We start from the raw sequence: 15,458 nt of genomic DNA on the forward strand, positions 1-15,458 counted from the left end.
GCCATGCCAGGCATAGGGCCCAGGAGATCCCAGCCTCACCCACCCAGGAGGAGGTCTTCTGCCCCCAGGTCCCACATTCAGTCATGGCCTGGGAAACCTCAGGGACCAGGCTCGGGCTGGCTGTGTGGCCTTGAGCACAGGTTGCCCCTCCTGCCTTAGAGACCACAGCAGCTACTGGGCCCGGTACAAATTCATCCTCAGTTTCCCAGGGCCTCTGAACAGCAGGAAGAGTTAGTGCTACATACAGGCCAGTGGGGCACAGGCAGGGTGCAGGCAGGGCTGGGGGCCTCCATCAGCCCCTCCACAGCCAGGCCACGGCTCCGTGCTAGGCCTAGGGGGCAGGTGTGGTGGAGTTGCTGGGTGTCCAGACCCTGAAGTACACGCAGTGGTGGCCCGGGGAGGCAGCCAAGGGAGAGGACTGCAGGCGGTGGTAGATATGGAGTGGGCCCTGTGCACCCGCGTGCACCAGGCGGCACCTATTTCATGCCGCTGCGCAGCACCTGGTTGGCCGCGATGAGCATGACGCTAATGATGAAGGCGATGGCGAAGGCGCAGATCAGACTCTTGCGCACACATGTCTGGCGAATCTGCTGGTTGGAGCAAGCTGTGGCCGCCCGCGAGGGAGCACCAGAGAGAGACAGAAGGGGACAGCAAAGCATCAGAATCAGGAGCCACCTGCACTTCCGCGTGTGGACTCGTCCCGAGGGGTGCACAAGCTCGGGGCAGGCAAGGAAGCCCCCAGCCCCCTCTGCAAGCCCCTGCCTCCTCCCCCTCAAGCAGTTGGCCCCGCCTGAGGGATCCCGGGGGCAACTCACTCTCCACGTCCACAGGGCACTCCTCGGCCGTGCCCAGGTGGCTCTCCTCTTCCGTCATGATGATGTTTTCAATGTCCTTCATGGACAGGTGTTCGCAGAAGGTGTCGTAGAGCAACCGTTTCAGCTCGTCCACAGTCAGCTTCTGCATGTCACACTTGAGTGGTGGGGGAGACACAATGCTCTGGCCACCACCACTGTCACCATCCCCACCCAGCACCCTGCAACCACACAAGCCCAGTGACAGGGTTCCAGATTCTGCAGGGCTGGAAACCACTCATTCCATTCCTCAAGTCAGCCAACACCAGCTTCCCCTACAGAGCCCACTGCCCTCTGGGAGGCAAGATGTCCAGCAGACAGAAGCCTAGAGTGGGCATCCCCCTTTACAGAGTAGGCCTGGCCATTCACTGGCATCATACAGCCCTTCACAGTGCATAGCCCTAGGTCCCAAACCAGCCCGGGCATACCTTCCAGAAGACGGTGTCAAAGTCAGTGCCGTGGAACTTCTCTGGAATTCCTGAAGTGGAAAGCTTGGGTCCCAGGAGGGTCACAAACTCCTCAAAGTCCACTTGGCCATCACCTGGGGCAGGCACAGGTCTAATCAGAGGATCAGCCTGCAGCTGGGCTGGGTCCTGGGCCACTGTGGGCCTCAGGCACTCCCCTCCTTCTCTGAGCCTTGAGTCACCAGAATGTGCCAGCCTCTTGGCCGATGCGGAAGCCGCCAGGTGTGGTGGTGGGGGTGGGGTGCAGCAGATGGCCCCCAAGCATGTGGAGGACCGTCCCATTTCACTCAGAATCCCCCAGGCTTCCCAGCACCCATGGGTGGGTAGGGGGCCAGACATTCTCCCCGCCACAAGGACAGGAAACGGAGCTCAAGAGTGGGGCCAAGCTGCCCAGGCTGCCACCAGCTCTCTGGGCGAGAGGAGGCTGGGGAGGAGGCCAGTAGGATGAGAGGATGGCACTGGACATTACTGGGCCTTGTGGGGTTTTCCTTAATAAAATGCCAGGTGGCGAATACAACTCAACCAATGATTTTTTTATTTTGGGTGATGGGACCTGAGGTATTCAGTATATATCCTTTCTAATTGTACTTTAAAATTTTCTCAATATACAGAGCAAGAGGGGAAGAGTCCATGACTTCTGGGTGTGGCTGGGGTTGTCATACTCTCTGGCCTCAATTCTCCAGGCTGAGAAATGGGGCCAGACGTGGCTGCAAACTGTCATGGACTGGGGGTGGCTGGGAGTGAGAGGCCCAGGGCAGGCTCCTTTTCAGGGGCTCAGGCCCCAGCCTGAGCCCCCCGAGGGGAGGGGTGACAAGGCGATGGGGTGGTGCTCACCGTCCATGTCCAGCCGCTGGATGATAACCTCCAGCTCCACCTCGTTGGGCATGTAGCCCAAGGAGCGCATGGCCGTGCCCAGCTCCTGCTTGGAGATGAAGCCATTGCCATCACGGTCAAAGACTTTGAAGGCCTCACGGATCTCTGTGCAGGATGCAGAAGAGGTTGGGACCTCACCCCTGTTCCCAACACCCACCTTCCTAACCACCCAGGTTCCAGGATCCCTGAACCTGCAGCCTGAGCACAGCATTGAGAGTCCACTTGGGGGCCTCCAGCTCTGGTCAGAGACATTGGCAGGTTCCCAGAGCCCAGGGCCACTGACTGGGCAGCAAAGCGAGGCCGAGGCAGCAATGAGAACATCTTCAGGGTCTTGGTCTCGGTGTGCTACCTCCCGGAGCCTCTCCGGGCATGGCATGCTCTCAACGACCGTGTGTGGTGGGCACCATGAGTCCCACTGTGCAGAGGGGGAGACCGGCTCCCCAGGGCCACGGTCACCTCTGCGAGCTGCCAAAGACTTTCCTGCCTGCCCACACCCCACTCCTTCCCACCCCCCCATGCCATCACACATTCCCCCCAAGAGCTCAGCCCGGTAACACCGGCCAACACTCACTGATGGTGGCCGCATGTGGCAGCTGCAGCTCCAGGCCAGTGGGCAGATAGCCCTGCACAGACTGCCTCCCAGAGCCCATGGTTTGGAGGAAGACAGGCTGGATGGAGGGGTGCTAGCAAGCCCAGTCAGCTCAGGTATGGGGGTCCCCCCAATGGATCAGAGAGGAAGACGGAGGCCTGAGGACCTGGGTGAGTTGGACAGGGAGCAATGCCCTGGGCTGGAAGCCAGGGAATGAGCAGTCCAGTGAGTGACCTTGGGCCAGCTTCGGCTTTATCCCCTGTAATGCGGGCAGTAATGCTATGGGGACTCAAGGGTTTTAACCATGATGTCCAGGAACTGCTAAGGGGTCCTATTCTCTCCCTGCTCACCTTTGCTCTACCTGTTTCTCTGCGTGCTGTCCCTTCATTGTTACTCAGCCCAAGACGAACCCCCAAGAACATTTCCTTTGGTGAGGAGGGAACCTCCATCCACTCATACCCTCTGCTCCAGCCACTGGGGGTCTCCTTTTCCAGTTTACCTGCCAGCCTCCTGGCGTTTCCCGAAGCTATTCCCCTGGGTGGGACTCCAGTAGTGAGAGAGAATCCTACCTCTGTGTGCGCATGTGTATTTGGAAGAGAGAGGAGAGATGCTCCATGCTGCAGACCTAGAAACCGAGGCAGAGAGGCGAGATAGCCAGCCCGGGATCAGTGCGGGGTCCGGGCTCTTTCTGGTCGGGACCTGGCCTTAGGGGTCTATGTATCTCTGAAACTGATTGTGAGATCCTGCACCATGGGGTCACTCCCTGATCCCACTGGTGCCAACACAGACAGAGGCTGTGGCCCAGAGAGGATGGCTGGGTATCCCAGGCCACACAGCAAGGTGGCTTGGGCTGAGGCCCCAACCTGCATCAGGCTCTTCCTACCTGGTGTCTTTACCCAAGGCCTGGAGGTGAGACCAGTTGACATGCAGGCCAAGACAGAAACAGTGGGCCGTAGCTGAGCTGCCTGCACCCCTAGACCCCTGACACTGGGCTACTCCCAACCCTCCCGGGTAGGGCCTGAGCAGATAGTCTCCTACGCAGTGGTCCCATGGTCAGGAGAGCAGTGGGATGGGAGACCTGGGCCAAACCCAGAGGTTTCTGTAAACACTGGATTCTGGAAACTCCAAGCCAACTCCCATGTAAAGTTTTCCTAGGCTGCTGATAAGGTGATGAGCTCCCCATCACCAGAAGAATGTAAGCAGAAGCCCAGGGGTCACGGAGGCTGCTGAGAAAGTTCCAGTTGCTTGGGAGTCTCTGGGTTGAGATGAAGGCACAGGGTCATGCAAGCAGGAACATCCTCTGCCCTCTCCCCCCACCACACACACACTTAGGTCTCTGGGCAGCACTGTTGCCCTCCTGACCCATCCGAAGGCTCTGTCCACCTCAGATGGTCTGAATTCCAGCCCTAGGAGCCCTTTCAGTCCTGGTGGGCAGCAGCCAGGCCTGTGAACATGCACGTTTGTCTGGAATGCTCTTCCCCTCACCATGGCGAGCTCGAATGCATCCGAGCAGGGACAGCACCGCCTCCCTGAGGCCCGCCCTGCCCACCAGCTGCCCGTGGCCCTCCTCGGGCTCCCACAGCTCTTGCCCCATCCTTGCACTGACCGCATGGGCCTGTGAACTAGGAGTTCCGCGAGAGCAGAGACCAGGTTGGTCCTGCTCGGGGCTAAGTCCCCTTTACTTAGAACAACGCCTGTCTTTCAAGCATAACCATTTGCTGAATAAACGATGAAATGAATGAATGACTGATTTGGGGACCTACCCATCTGGAACATACTGAGAAAGGAGCTCAGCAAAAGTTCATGGACACCTGATGTGAGGCCATCGTTCAGCCCATTTACTCTGTTTGTTTGTTTTTCCTCAAAGCTATTTTTTTAACTGAAGTATAGTTGATATACAATCTTATATTGGTTTTCAAACAATCTTATATTGCTCAACAGTGGTTCAACAATTACCCATATTATTAAATCCTCGCCCCCTCTAGTGCGGTTACTATCAATCAATATAGAAAAATGTTACAGAATCATTGGCTATATTCTCCATGCTGCACTGCTATCCCCATGACCAACTTACATTATGATTGAGAATTTTTGTTCCCCTTTATCTCCCTTGCCTTCCCCCAGACCCACCCCAACCCCTCCCACTTAGTAACCACTAGTCATTTCTCAGTGTGTATGAGTCTACTGCTGTTTTGATCATTCTGTTTTTCTTTGTTTTTTTTAGATTCCACAAATAAGAAAAATCATAGAGCCATTTACTCTTGGTTTACAAACAACCCAAGTAAGGGTAAGCATTTGCTTTCCACCCTCCAAGCAGGCAAGAAGCATGAAAAGAAGCTGAGGACACCACTTGTCCCCTTGCCTAGCCCCCAAGGACCCCACTACCACCCACCCTGTAGGTAAGCACAGAAGAGGGGAATCAAGGGCAGGGTTGGGGGGACCATCCTCAGACCTTTGGGTCAGGGGCTGGTTTGGAAGGAGGGACCCAGGCTCAGGCACCCCATCCTTCTGGGTCCTTAGTTTCTGCCTCTGTAGAGGCCCATTTGGGAAGTCTCATGGTTGGATGGCAAAACCCTGAACACATAGTAGGGCAGCAGTGGGCACTGGCCCCCACCCTCCCCTACAATGAGCTGAGGTCCAAACTGTTTCCCCACTCTGGCAGGCCTGGGTATGGCTTTCAGAGCCCAGGGCTGCTTCCGTTGGAGCCCCTGACCCCCTTCCGGAAGCCCTGAGGAGACACTGGGCCACACCGGACAAGTGGAGGGCAGGGTATGTGTCAGGCAACAAACATGGAGGCAGCCCATGGGCCCCATGGCCATTTGTCAGGCAGAACTAACCTTCCAAGACCACTAGATAAACCAGAAGACTGCCACCTCCAGGCCCACATGTCCCTTCAGCCACCCCTTCCCACACACCCAGCTCACACCCCGGTCTTGCTTCTGTGCCTTTGCGCGTGTTGGGAGCCCTGCCACAGCTGCGGCGACTCCTGAGGCCAAGTTCAAGGATCACCTGCTCAGCCAGATAAGTCACACAGGCCCAGGTTCAAATCTCAGCCCCCCCACATCCTGGCTGGGTGACCTGGTGTTTGCTCACCTGTTCAAGAGGGCTGTGGGGGTGACTAAGTAGGAAAATCAAGTGTGTAAGTACTCACTGAGCTGGGCCTGGCTCAGAGCGCGATGCTGTAAACCTGAGGGCCCCAGACGGCAGAGTGGGAGGAAGAAGGGACGGAGCGTGCCCGGGGAAACCAGGCTGGCTTCCTGTTGGCTGGTGCTGGGAAGGGGACTGGGAGTGGAGTCGGGCTCTGCTGCTTAGCAGCTGAGTGACCTGGGCAAGGCCTTCCCTCTCTGAGCCCTAAGAGCCTCAGCTGTGAGATGAGAACGTGACTCCCTCAGCAGGGCTCCCTGAGAGGGGTGGGCATCACGACTTCCCTGTCACTGCTGCCACCATCGGCACATCCCAGCCGGGTGACAGCCTCGCTCCGAAAGCCTTGCTCCATCCCTGCCCCTTGGCCCTCCTTGGGCAGCCTGCTCTGCCGTACCTCGTCTTGGCACGGGACGCCTGGCCTAGGAAAGGGTTGGCAGGGCGCTGGGTTTCCAGGCCGACACTCTCCTACCTGCCGCATCCCGCCTGACACCCCAGTCCCCTCCCAGCCCATGCAGCTGTGTCAGGACCTGAGTCCCCCGCAGGCCCCAGGGGCCTCCAGCGCTCCATCAGGAGGTTGGAGTCCAGAGAGGGGGCGCAGAGGCTGGAGTCCACTCAGGTGGTGGGGACCGTCTGTCCTCTGCAGCGCAGCTGCCCTCCGTGGCATTGGCCCTGCGCCCCACCACTTTGGCCTACCTGAGTGTCTGGCCTGCTCAAGGTGGCTGCTCGGCTTGCAGGGAAGAGGGGCAGTAAAAGGGGCTCCCCTGCCCCCATCTGGCCACTCTCAATGCAAGTTCCACTGTCCGACTGAGCAGGCCAAGCGCTGACCCCAGAACCCTGCCATGGTTGCTGCCTGCCTGCCTGTCTGTCTCCTCCCTCCGCTCTCTAGCCAGAGACGCTCCCCGTCCCCGCAGGAAGGCCAGCCTCAGTGCTGCTGTGGGCCGGGGGTCCTGGCTGTGTGTGTCTGTTGGGTAGGGGCACAGGGAGAAACTGGGAAAGCCTGGGCCTCCCCCTCACAGAGGCCAGGCGGGCTCCAGGCCAGCTCTGCCCAGCCATGGCTACCCTGCCAACTGACATCCAGGGCTCCCCAGGGCCACAGGTCCCCAGGGGCCTTTGCCACACATCCAGTGGCCTCTTCCACACAGCCCCTCCCCTCCCTGCCTTTCTGGCTGGGCCCCTGCACACCCCGCGTCCCTGCCTCAGGAGCCTTCACCGATGCCTCCGCTCTCCGGGCTTCTACCCCCACTTGGCCCAGCTGTCTCCCAGCAAAGGCTGCTGCGTCCGTCCCAGGCCCCCACTGCAGGCCAGGCCCACGCTGAGCCCTTCCACTGCATCTCTGTCACCAGCAGCCGTTGGGGAAGGGCAATGCCAACCCCCTTGTACAGATGGAGAAAGCAAGGCAAGAGGGACAAGTGGTTGCCCAAGGTCACTCCATGAGTTGAGGGTGCACAGACCCGAACCCAGTGCTACGTGGCTGGGAAACCCTGCACTCTCCACCTCCCCTTCTGGTCCTCCTCCCCCCAGGACTAACTGCCCCCTGGATTTCTGCGGCATGTACTGTCGGCAGCATTTCATCCCAAGCTGCCAGGCTCCCTCTTCTTGGCACATGTGGCTCCCCCCCAGTGGGTGGGTGTCCTCCCAGCAAAGGGTCTGGGTCTTACCCAGACTGCCCAGGGGCAGGAATACTAATGTAGGGCACTGGGGAGGCGGAAAGAGGGGCAAAGCAGGGGATCTGTGCCAGGGATGGTCACCCTTTCACCCAGCCCTGGGATTCAAGGACTAGTGGGGCCTGCAGGAGTTTGGTCTCCCAGGAGGAGGGCTTTCAGGGTGCGCACAGCCAGGAAGGGGGTCAGTCATGGAGGCTTCTTGCCCTCATCCGTAGTTGCTTGTGGGCTGTGAGATGGGCAGGGCTGCCCAGGCATCTGCTTGCTCCACAACTCCCACCTGCCCATCCCTGGATGGCCCTGCCCTTCAGATGCCCCCTGGGCCAGGGGCCCGCTCATCCTCAGGGCCCAGGAGAAGGGGACAGGAGGGAAGCGGGCAGTGCGTTTTGTGTGGCTGGTGACTAACACTTCTGGGCTTCTGCCAGCGTGTCCGCCTCACGGCCCATGGGAGCCTGCCACCTCCTTGCCCCCGCACTGCCTGCCCCATGCCCTGCCTGCCCCTGCATCCCAGCTCCTTTTCAGCTTCTCCCCTTCTTCAGTCTGCACCCCAGGCCTGCAAGATCCAGAGAGAAGGGACCCAGTGAGGTCCATGGCGGTGCTGCTAGGCCCGTGGTGGGGTGCTAAGCACAAGGGGAGGGGATAAGGCGGAAGCTGCCCAGGGTGCGGGAGGACGATGCCGACCCCCTGCACAAGTGGCCAAGAGGAAGGGATGGATGTGGGCCCAAGGAGGGCACAGTGGCAGGAGGTGTGGGGCTGGGCAGCCCAGGGCAGGAGGAGGCAGCGGCGAGGAAGAGACAGCCTGTGCTCCATCCGCTTCCCTCCTGCCCCTCCTCATACCCCCTCCTCTTCCCAGGTCCTGGGTGAGACTCTGGCTCCTGGGCTTCGGCCCAGACTGCGCAGGGATTTGGGCTTGTGGGGTTCAAGGCCAAAGATCCAGCAGTGCCACCCGTCCATCTGTACTGCCCACATCAGACGCCAGACCCATCTCCATGGCTCTCCTTGCCTCCGGCTTTTGGGAGACTTGGGGAGGAGTAGGTGGCTCATGTTCTGTGGTGCAGCGGCAGGAAGGAACTGCCGGCTCCCTTCTGATCTTCCCCCAACCCAGTCTGACTCGCCCAAGATCTGCCCCTTCCAGGGCTTAGGAACGAGGGGGGATCTCTCCCCGTGCCTCCCCTTGTGCTCCCGCTGGCATCCCTGACCTCCCTGGGATCCCAGCGGCACCCCCCCGCCACCCCACTCTGATGAGCCCCAGATCTCAGAGACTCAGGACCCAAGATAGCAGAAGAGAGGCCCAGCCTCCGGGCAACCTCAACCCTGCTCCCAACAGCAGAGAGCAGATCCCACAGGGCCGAGACTCCCCTCAGCCTGGAGCCCCACTCCACTCCCTGTGGGGCCTTAGGAGGCCTGGAGGAGGGGAAATGGGAACACCTGCCCCCAGCCCAGCAGGAAAGCGCCCACAGGCCCCAGGGGGCTCACTGCTCCCCAGAATCTTCCATCCAGAGACCCCAAACCCCTGCCTTATGCTTAGATCTGCTCAGCCCAGCTGCCTGAAGTCCCCATTCATGTCCAGAGGCGGAGAGACTCTGTTGGGTACAGATTTGGGTCCCGGCCTCCCCGTCTCTCCTTTCCAGGCTTGGTTGTCGTGACCAAGCTGCCCAGTCTGGCCACTTGTTGTCGCCACCGCCTCCTGGGCCGCCTTCCCGGCACTCCGGGCCGGGGGTCCCCGCAGGGCTGTGGGGAAGGGTCTCCGAGCGCGGGAGGGGCTGGGGGCAGCCCGGCAGCCGGCAGGAGCAGGGCAGTCGCCCTCTCCCCTTCTCCGGCTGCCGGAGCGGGTTGGATTTGAAAAGCGACACGAGCGGAATGTCAATCCCAGAGCTGAGCTGCGGGCGGGCGCCGCGGAGGGGTTACGGAGGTGGGTGCTCCTGTCCGGCCGGCGCGGAGGGCGCAGCTCGGACCCCCACCCCAACCCGCCGCGTTGCCGCACCGTCACCGCGGACTGCGCGGCCCCGTGACCCCGCTGCGGGGCCCGGCAAGTTTCCGCAGCGCGGGGGACCACGCGGGCATGGGCTGAGCTGCCCCTGCGCCTTGGCGACCCCCACCGCTGCGCCCAGGGGCTCGAGCGGGTCCTGTCTCCCCGCGCAGCTGCTCGCTGGAGCGCCCCCCTGGCCGCCGGCACCCACGGACAGCCCCCCGCCCCCCGCGTCCCCGGCCCGCGCTTCACCTGGGCGCACAGGTAGGAGGGCGAGCGGGCTGGGGTCCCGGCGTGCACTCACCCTCCAGCTCGTCCTCGGGGATGTCCACCGGGCGCTGCTCCGACAGCAGGTTGGGCACGGTGTAGATGCCCCGGTACATCAACGCCGCCGTCACCGGGTGGAACGGCATCTTGGAGGCTCCGCGCCCGCCCGCCCGCCGCAAACTTTGAGGTCGGGGCTCATGGGCCGGTGGTGGCCCCGGGGGCGGCTGGAGCGGGCGGGGCGCGCGACTGCGGAGGGCGGCCCGGCGGCGGCAGCAGCGGTGAGGCGGGGGGCGCCCCTCCGGGGGCCTAGCGCCCCCACGTCCCGGGCCACCGGGCCATGCCGCCCCGGCCGGGGCCCCGCAGGAACGGCGGGAGCGGCACCGCTCGGGCCGCCGCGCGCTGTGCCCACCGCGCCCGCTCCTCGGTGCCCCGCGCGCTCCGCGCTGCTCGCTGCCCGCTAGTCCGCTCGCCGGCGCGGCCGCTCGGCCCGCCGCTCCGGCTCTGGCCGCCTCTCCGGTTCGCCCGCCCGCCCGCTCGCTCTGTGCCGCGCCGGCTGCGCTCCCCGCCCCCCCCCGCCCGCCGCCCGCCCGCCCCCTCCGCGCCCCCCCCACCCCGCCCCCTTCCCGCCGCCGTCCCCTGCGCGGCCGCCCTCAGCCTCCCGGGGCTCTTTCTCCCTTCGCCCCGGCCTCCCCTGTCCCCTGCGGAGGACCACCCCGCCCCTGCCTCCAGCCGCAGCCGCCAGGACCACGGTGGGGGTGGGGCCCTTCCCGCCTGCCCCTTGGCCCGCCCCCACCTCCCGCCGGCAGAGAGCAGGGAGCAGAGGCACAGAGACGTGAAGGCGAGGTGAGGTTGGCTCCGGGGCACGTGGGTCCTCAAGGGGAATCACACGGTGCTGGCGCCAGGAGAGGCTCCAGGGTGGGGAAACTGAGGCAGAGAAAGAAGGGCATTGACCAAGGTCATGTTGCAGGGGCCGCGGGGGACAGGCCTGGGGCAGCTCCCCCTCGCCGTGGCTGAGACTTCGCAGCTGACCTTACCCCCAGCATTGGAGCCCAGTGCTGGCTCCTTCCTAAGCCCCCACCACTCAGCCTACAGAAGGGAAGCCAGGGTCTATCTCATGGCCCCTGGGGGCAATGAGGGCCAAAGAAGTGGCCGGGTGTCTACAGGGACTGGTGTGAGGGTCTGTTGGTTCAGATGGCTGCAGGTTAGACCTAATGCATGTGCAAGGCGTGCCCAGGCCCTGGGGCATGTGTGTGAGGAGTGAAGGGGCAGGTGTTGGTGGGATGCATATATCTGTGTATGCATATATCTGTTATCCACCAGAGCATGTATGTGTGTTTATGAGTCCACATGGAGGTGGACATGTGTTGGGAGTGTGTGGATACCTGTGTAAGCCAAGGTTGTGAGTTGGTAAGGAAGGGGAGGGCAGGGGCTGGTGGGCAGGAGCCTGTGGGTGGATGGGGGGGTCGTACACAGGCCTTCTGGCTGGGACTGACGTGAGCATGTGTGCACAGATGTGCATACATATTTATGGGGCAGTGGTTGACCCCCAGTCTCACCATAGGCCTTGCCATGTCTCTGGAGCCCCATTGGAATCACCTCCTTGCCCCTTTTGGACCAATCAGCCGATGGCCCCAGCAGGAAAGCTGATTGCCGTTGCCCTGCCCGGCCCTTCCTTTCCCAAGCTGATTACATTTTTCTATTTGTTTCTGCTTTTGTCACTGATTAATCACAGCCCTGTCTCAGGGCCTGGGGAGAGGAGGCTCAGGGAGAGGGGCCAGGCCTGGGCCCCAGGACTTCTCTGGCATGGCTCTTGAGGGGACCCCCAGCAGCATCCATAACCTTCAGAGGAACCAGGATGGATCACAGCTGCTTGTTTCCCAGTCTCTAGGGGCCAGCTGGGTGCCCACTAGGACCTGGGGCTGAGGGTAAAAAGCCCCAGATAAGCCCTCCCCCAGGTCCTCCTTGTCCACCTGTCCCCTGGCCTGACTCCCTGCCACTGGAGCTGAGTGCTTTGATCTCCCTCAGGTCTTCGGTGGAGCAGAGGAGTGGGGGAAAAGACCCAGAATTTGGAGGCAGGCAAACCTGGGACTCCTGCATCTACCACCTCCTTGCTGCCTGGGAACTTAGTCACTTCCCTTAATCTCCTGGGGCCTTGGTTTCCCCATTACGAAGTGAGGAAGGCAGTACCACCACCCAGGTACTGGCGAGAATGAAGTGATGTAATACATGAGAGGTGCTTGGCAGTGCCTCCCTGTATCTCTTGGGAGTTTCCTATTAGCATGAGAATCCCCCCCCTCCCTGAGGAATATGAATTAATAATAATTAAAGCTGCAATGTACTGATTGAGAGCAGGAACCACAGCAGCTCACCCCTCTGGTGTTCACTCAGTGGCCAGGCTGCACCAGCCCAGGCCGGCAGATTCTACATTAAGACCACCTTCCCTCGCCCCCCACTCTGAGGGAAGTTGGGCTGGAGCCTGCTGAGGGGCTGGTGGGAAGCCCAGCTCCTGGTGACTGCTGCACAGCATGTTGGCGCTCGCCTGATGGATAGGCAGCTCCCCCTGCATCCCCTGTGGCTTCTAACCTTGCTGCCCAGGCGGATAATTTTCAAAGGTGGGGGCAGAAAGAGTCCCTGAGTAAATCCAGCAAAAATCACGTGGGTGGGGCTACTTAACACAGCCAGACCCCGCATGTTTGTGCTGAGGGAGGTGTGGGTGTCCACTGAGACACCAACTCCCCTCCAGACCTCAGCCTTGGTCTGTAGCCAAGGAGCAGGCTGTCCACCTTGTGATCAGGCTGCTTCCTGTGGCAGGCTCCCACCAGGCCAAAGGGACCTTCCAGGGATGGTAGCCTCAAGGTCATGTTGCAACCTACTGCTTGGGCTATCCCTGACATCCCAGTTTCCTGGTGACTCAGACCAGTCCCTGTCCTCTTCCCTAGTGCAAAGCCATGGCCCACCAAGTTGGCTTTAGGCCCAGGGGGCTTCCATATGCCACCAGCTGCACCTGCCTCCCCTTCTCCATCTTCCAGTGGGTACCTTGGCTACACCTGGGCTGTGCACGTGAGCTGCACAGAGTCTCCTGAACCTCCGAGGGCAGTTTGGCCTTGCTCTCATTCACGGTCAAGGGCAGCCCCACTCAGAGAGCTGAAAGAACCAGGCTGGGTCATGCAGACCCACGAGGCAAGGCTGGGTTTGAGCTCAAGGCAGGAACTGGGGGGAGGTAGGGGTAGGGCTTTCAGGGGCCAGGCTCTGGGCCATGCTGGCTTGTCCCTGCCCTTCCAGAGGAATGTTGCCTCCTGGGAACCATCCTTGACCTCCCTGGCCCTCTGCTGCCGTTTACCTTGGGTCATGGGCAGCTTCAGGGTGCCAGGTCCTGCGAGCAAGCCAGGCTGGGGATCAGAGGAGGAGGGGAAGTTGCTCAGACGTGGCAATCACAGAGCAAGTGCCAGAGGGCTGGGCAGCATGGCCAGGGCCTCAGCTCATTGTCTGTTGAAGGGCAGGGCAGGAGTGGGGGCCAATTTTTACAGAGGAAGGACATGGGGATGGGGTTTGAAAAGTCTCTGACATTGGGTTGCGGAAGCAGTGCCGTGAGCAGTAAGAGCTCTCCATGAAGAACTCGGAACTGGCCGTGTGCCTTTAGGTGTCTACACTCATCACTCACCTGTTAAACAGGAACACACCTAGCTCCCGAAATGAATGCTCAGATCCTGCAAATCAAGTGCTCCATGTGTGGAGCATGGACTCGTACCAGTCAAGGGAACTCCAGGAGGAGGAGCCGGGGTAGGAAAATGCTCAGCAGGCTGAGAGGACCCCTTTCAGCTCAGGAAGTCATAGTCTGGGTCTGTGCCCCTCCAGGTCCGGGGCTGGGCTTGGGGAAGTGGCAGGGCTGGATGGACATCTGCCGAATGACAGAATGAACGTCTGAACGAATGATTGCCCATCAGCCCACCTGCCCTTCGGCTTGGCAGTCCTGTCCTCTCGTCTGCACGTCACCAGGGAGCAGATGGCTTGATCGCAGGGTGTGAATTATGTCTGTCGCTCCCCCGTCTGGGGAGGGTGCTACCATCACACTGCTCTCCCTGGGATGCCACGGGGAGACTTGTGGGCCCCTCCAGAGAGGGGTGTCCGTGGACTCAGTCCTCTAGTCCTTGGCTCAGGGAGCTTGAGACAACAGGGTGCTTGAGGGACGCGCCTGACTCTGGTAGGATCCGCCAATGGCGAAGAAAGGCAAGGGGACAGAAGTGGAACCACTGTGTCCAGAGGCTGCAGGCCTCTCTCCCAGAAACCGGGGCCCTCTCCTCTCAAAACTAGCATTCTCCCTGCCCTTCCTGGCCAGAGACCACCCCTCTGAGGCCATGAGCCTCACACCACCCACATTCAGCACCAGGGAGAGCTCCCCACAGAGCCCAAGGCTGAGCAGCAGGGAAGATGGCCGAGGGCGCCCAGGAGAGCCTGACGAGGCAATAACGAACCCATTGTCCAGAGGGGGATAGCCAAGTGGAGGGAGGGCGAGTGCCAAGCTCAAGGTCATGCCAGGCCTGCTGATTGCTGCCCTGTCCCAGCATTGGAGGCTGGGGGCTTCTGGGTGTGGCAGGGGAGTTCCGGAGGGCAGCGGGGGATGAGGGGTCCAGGGAGGGCAGAGGCTCTGGCCTCTGCTCCTTGGCTTGGGAACAATGTTGTTCCAAGAATCTGCTGGGGACAGTGTCTGGAGGTGAATAAAATATTCATTGTCCGGGCAAATTCACACAGTCACTTGATGAATAATGGAATTTATAGACCCGGCTGGGAGGGGGTGTGGGCCAGAACCCAGAGGCCCCTGTCTGCTCTGATCCCACCCTGCTCTGGGCACTCCCTCCAAGCCCTCCAATGCCCAGCTCCTGCAGCTGACAGGGATACACAGGACAGAACAGGAAACAAAGCCCATGAGAGGGAAACAGGGTGAAGGGGACAGACAGAGCCTTGAATTTTTTTGCTCCTTGAGAAGCACCTTGGTGATTCTTGGAGAAGAAGAGCACTGTGCCCAGAGTCCAGAGTAGCTGGGATGAAGCCTGAGTGCTGTTACCCGTTCTGTGCCCGAATGTGGTACTAGTCCTGCCTCAGTTTCCTCCCCTTAAAATGGAGTTGATGTCACCCTACAACCAGGGGTGCTGAGCTCTGATGAGATGATAAAGGTGGCAGGGCCTGGTGCCTCTGTCCCTGGCACACACACAGGACATGTTGCTGGGACACGATGCTCAGAAGCTATGCCTTTAGAGCCTCTGTCTCCAGCTCCCAGACTCCCTGACCCCAGGAGTGGTCTAGAAGGCAGATGGAGGCATGGCCAGAGGCAGAGAAGCCTCCAGTCCTCAGAGCAGGGTTTAATGTTCCTAAGTGCAAAAATCTAGCCTGGGAGAGACAGGCCCAGGCCCTCACCCAGGTTGCCCCACCCCAGACAGTCTGCCCCTGCTGCGCTTGGCTGGGGTCTGAGGGAGGAGATTTTTAGAAAGCTCCCCAGGAGCTTCCAAGGTGCAGCCACTGTGCTGCAGGGGCACCTCTGCTCCCGGAGAAGAATGCCTGGAGGAAGCAGTCTGGGCAGGGGGGAGAGGAGCTTGGGGATGTCCCTGGTCCCCCTTGGGCCTAGATCTCCCCCTCTGGGAAGTG

At 61.0% G+C, this 15,458-nt stretch overlaps 1 protein-coding gene across 1 annotated transcript; it reads right to left on the minus strand.

The window, feature by feature from the left end:
• Positions 1–476: 476 nt before the first annotated feature.
• Positions 477–10,167, minus strand: CABP7 (calcium binding protein 7). The gene is made up of 5 exons (XM_036908833.2): positions 9,856–10,167; positions 2,150–2,293; positions 1,280–1,392; positions 816–969; positions 477–604 (listed from the first exon to the last, which is right to left on the minus strand). The coding sequence occupies exons 1-5, from the start codon at positions 9,962–9,964 to the stop codon at positions 477–479; spliced, it is 648 nt and encodes a 215-aa protein (XP_036764728.1). The 5' UTR covers positions 9,965–10,167.
• Between the last annotated feature and the right edge of the window lie 5,291 nt (positions 10,168–15,458).

Source organism: Manis pentadactyla, chromosome 14, assembly GCF_030020395.1.
Source record: "Manis pentadactyla isolate mManPen7 chromosome 14, mManPen7.hap1, whole genome shotgun sequence".
Classification (NCBI taxonomy): domain Eukaryota; kingdom Metazoa; phylum Chordata; class Mammalia; order Pholidota; family Manidae; genus Manis; species Manis pentadactyla.

Coding starts and splice junctions, on each gene's coding strand:
- CABP7 (XM_036908833.2), bottom strand. CDS start 9,964: ATGCCGTTCCACCCGGTGACGGCGGCGTTGATGTACCGGGGCATCTAC. Junction 2,294..9,855: donor CCCCGAGGACGAGCTGGAGG/GTGAGTGCACGC, acceptor CATCCTGCACAG/AGATCCGTGAGGCCTTCAAA. Junction 605..815: donor GTGCCCTGTGGACGTGGAGA/GTGAGTTGCCCC, acceptor GGGCGGCCACAG/CTTGCTCCAACCAGCAGATT.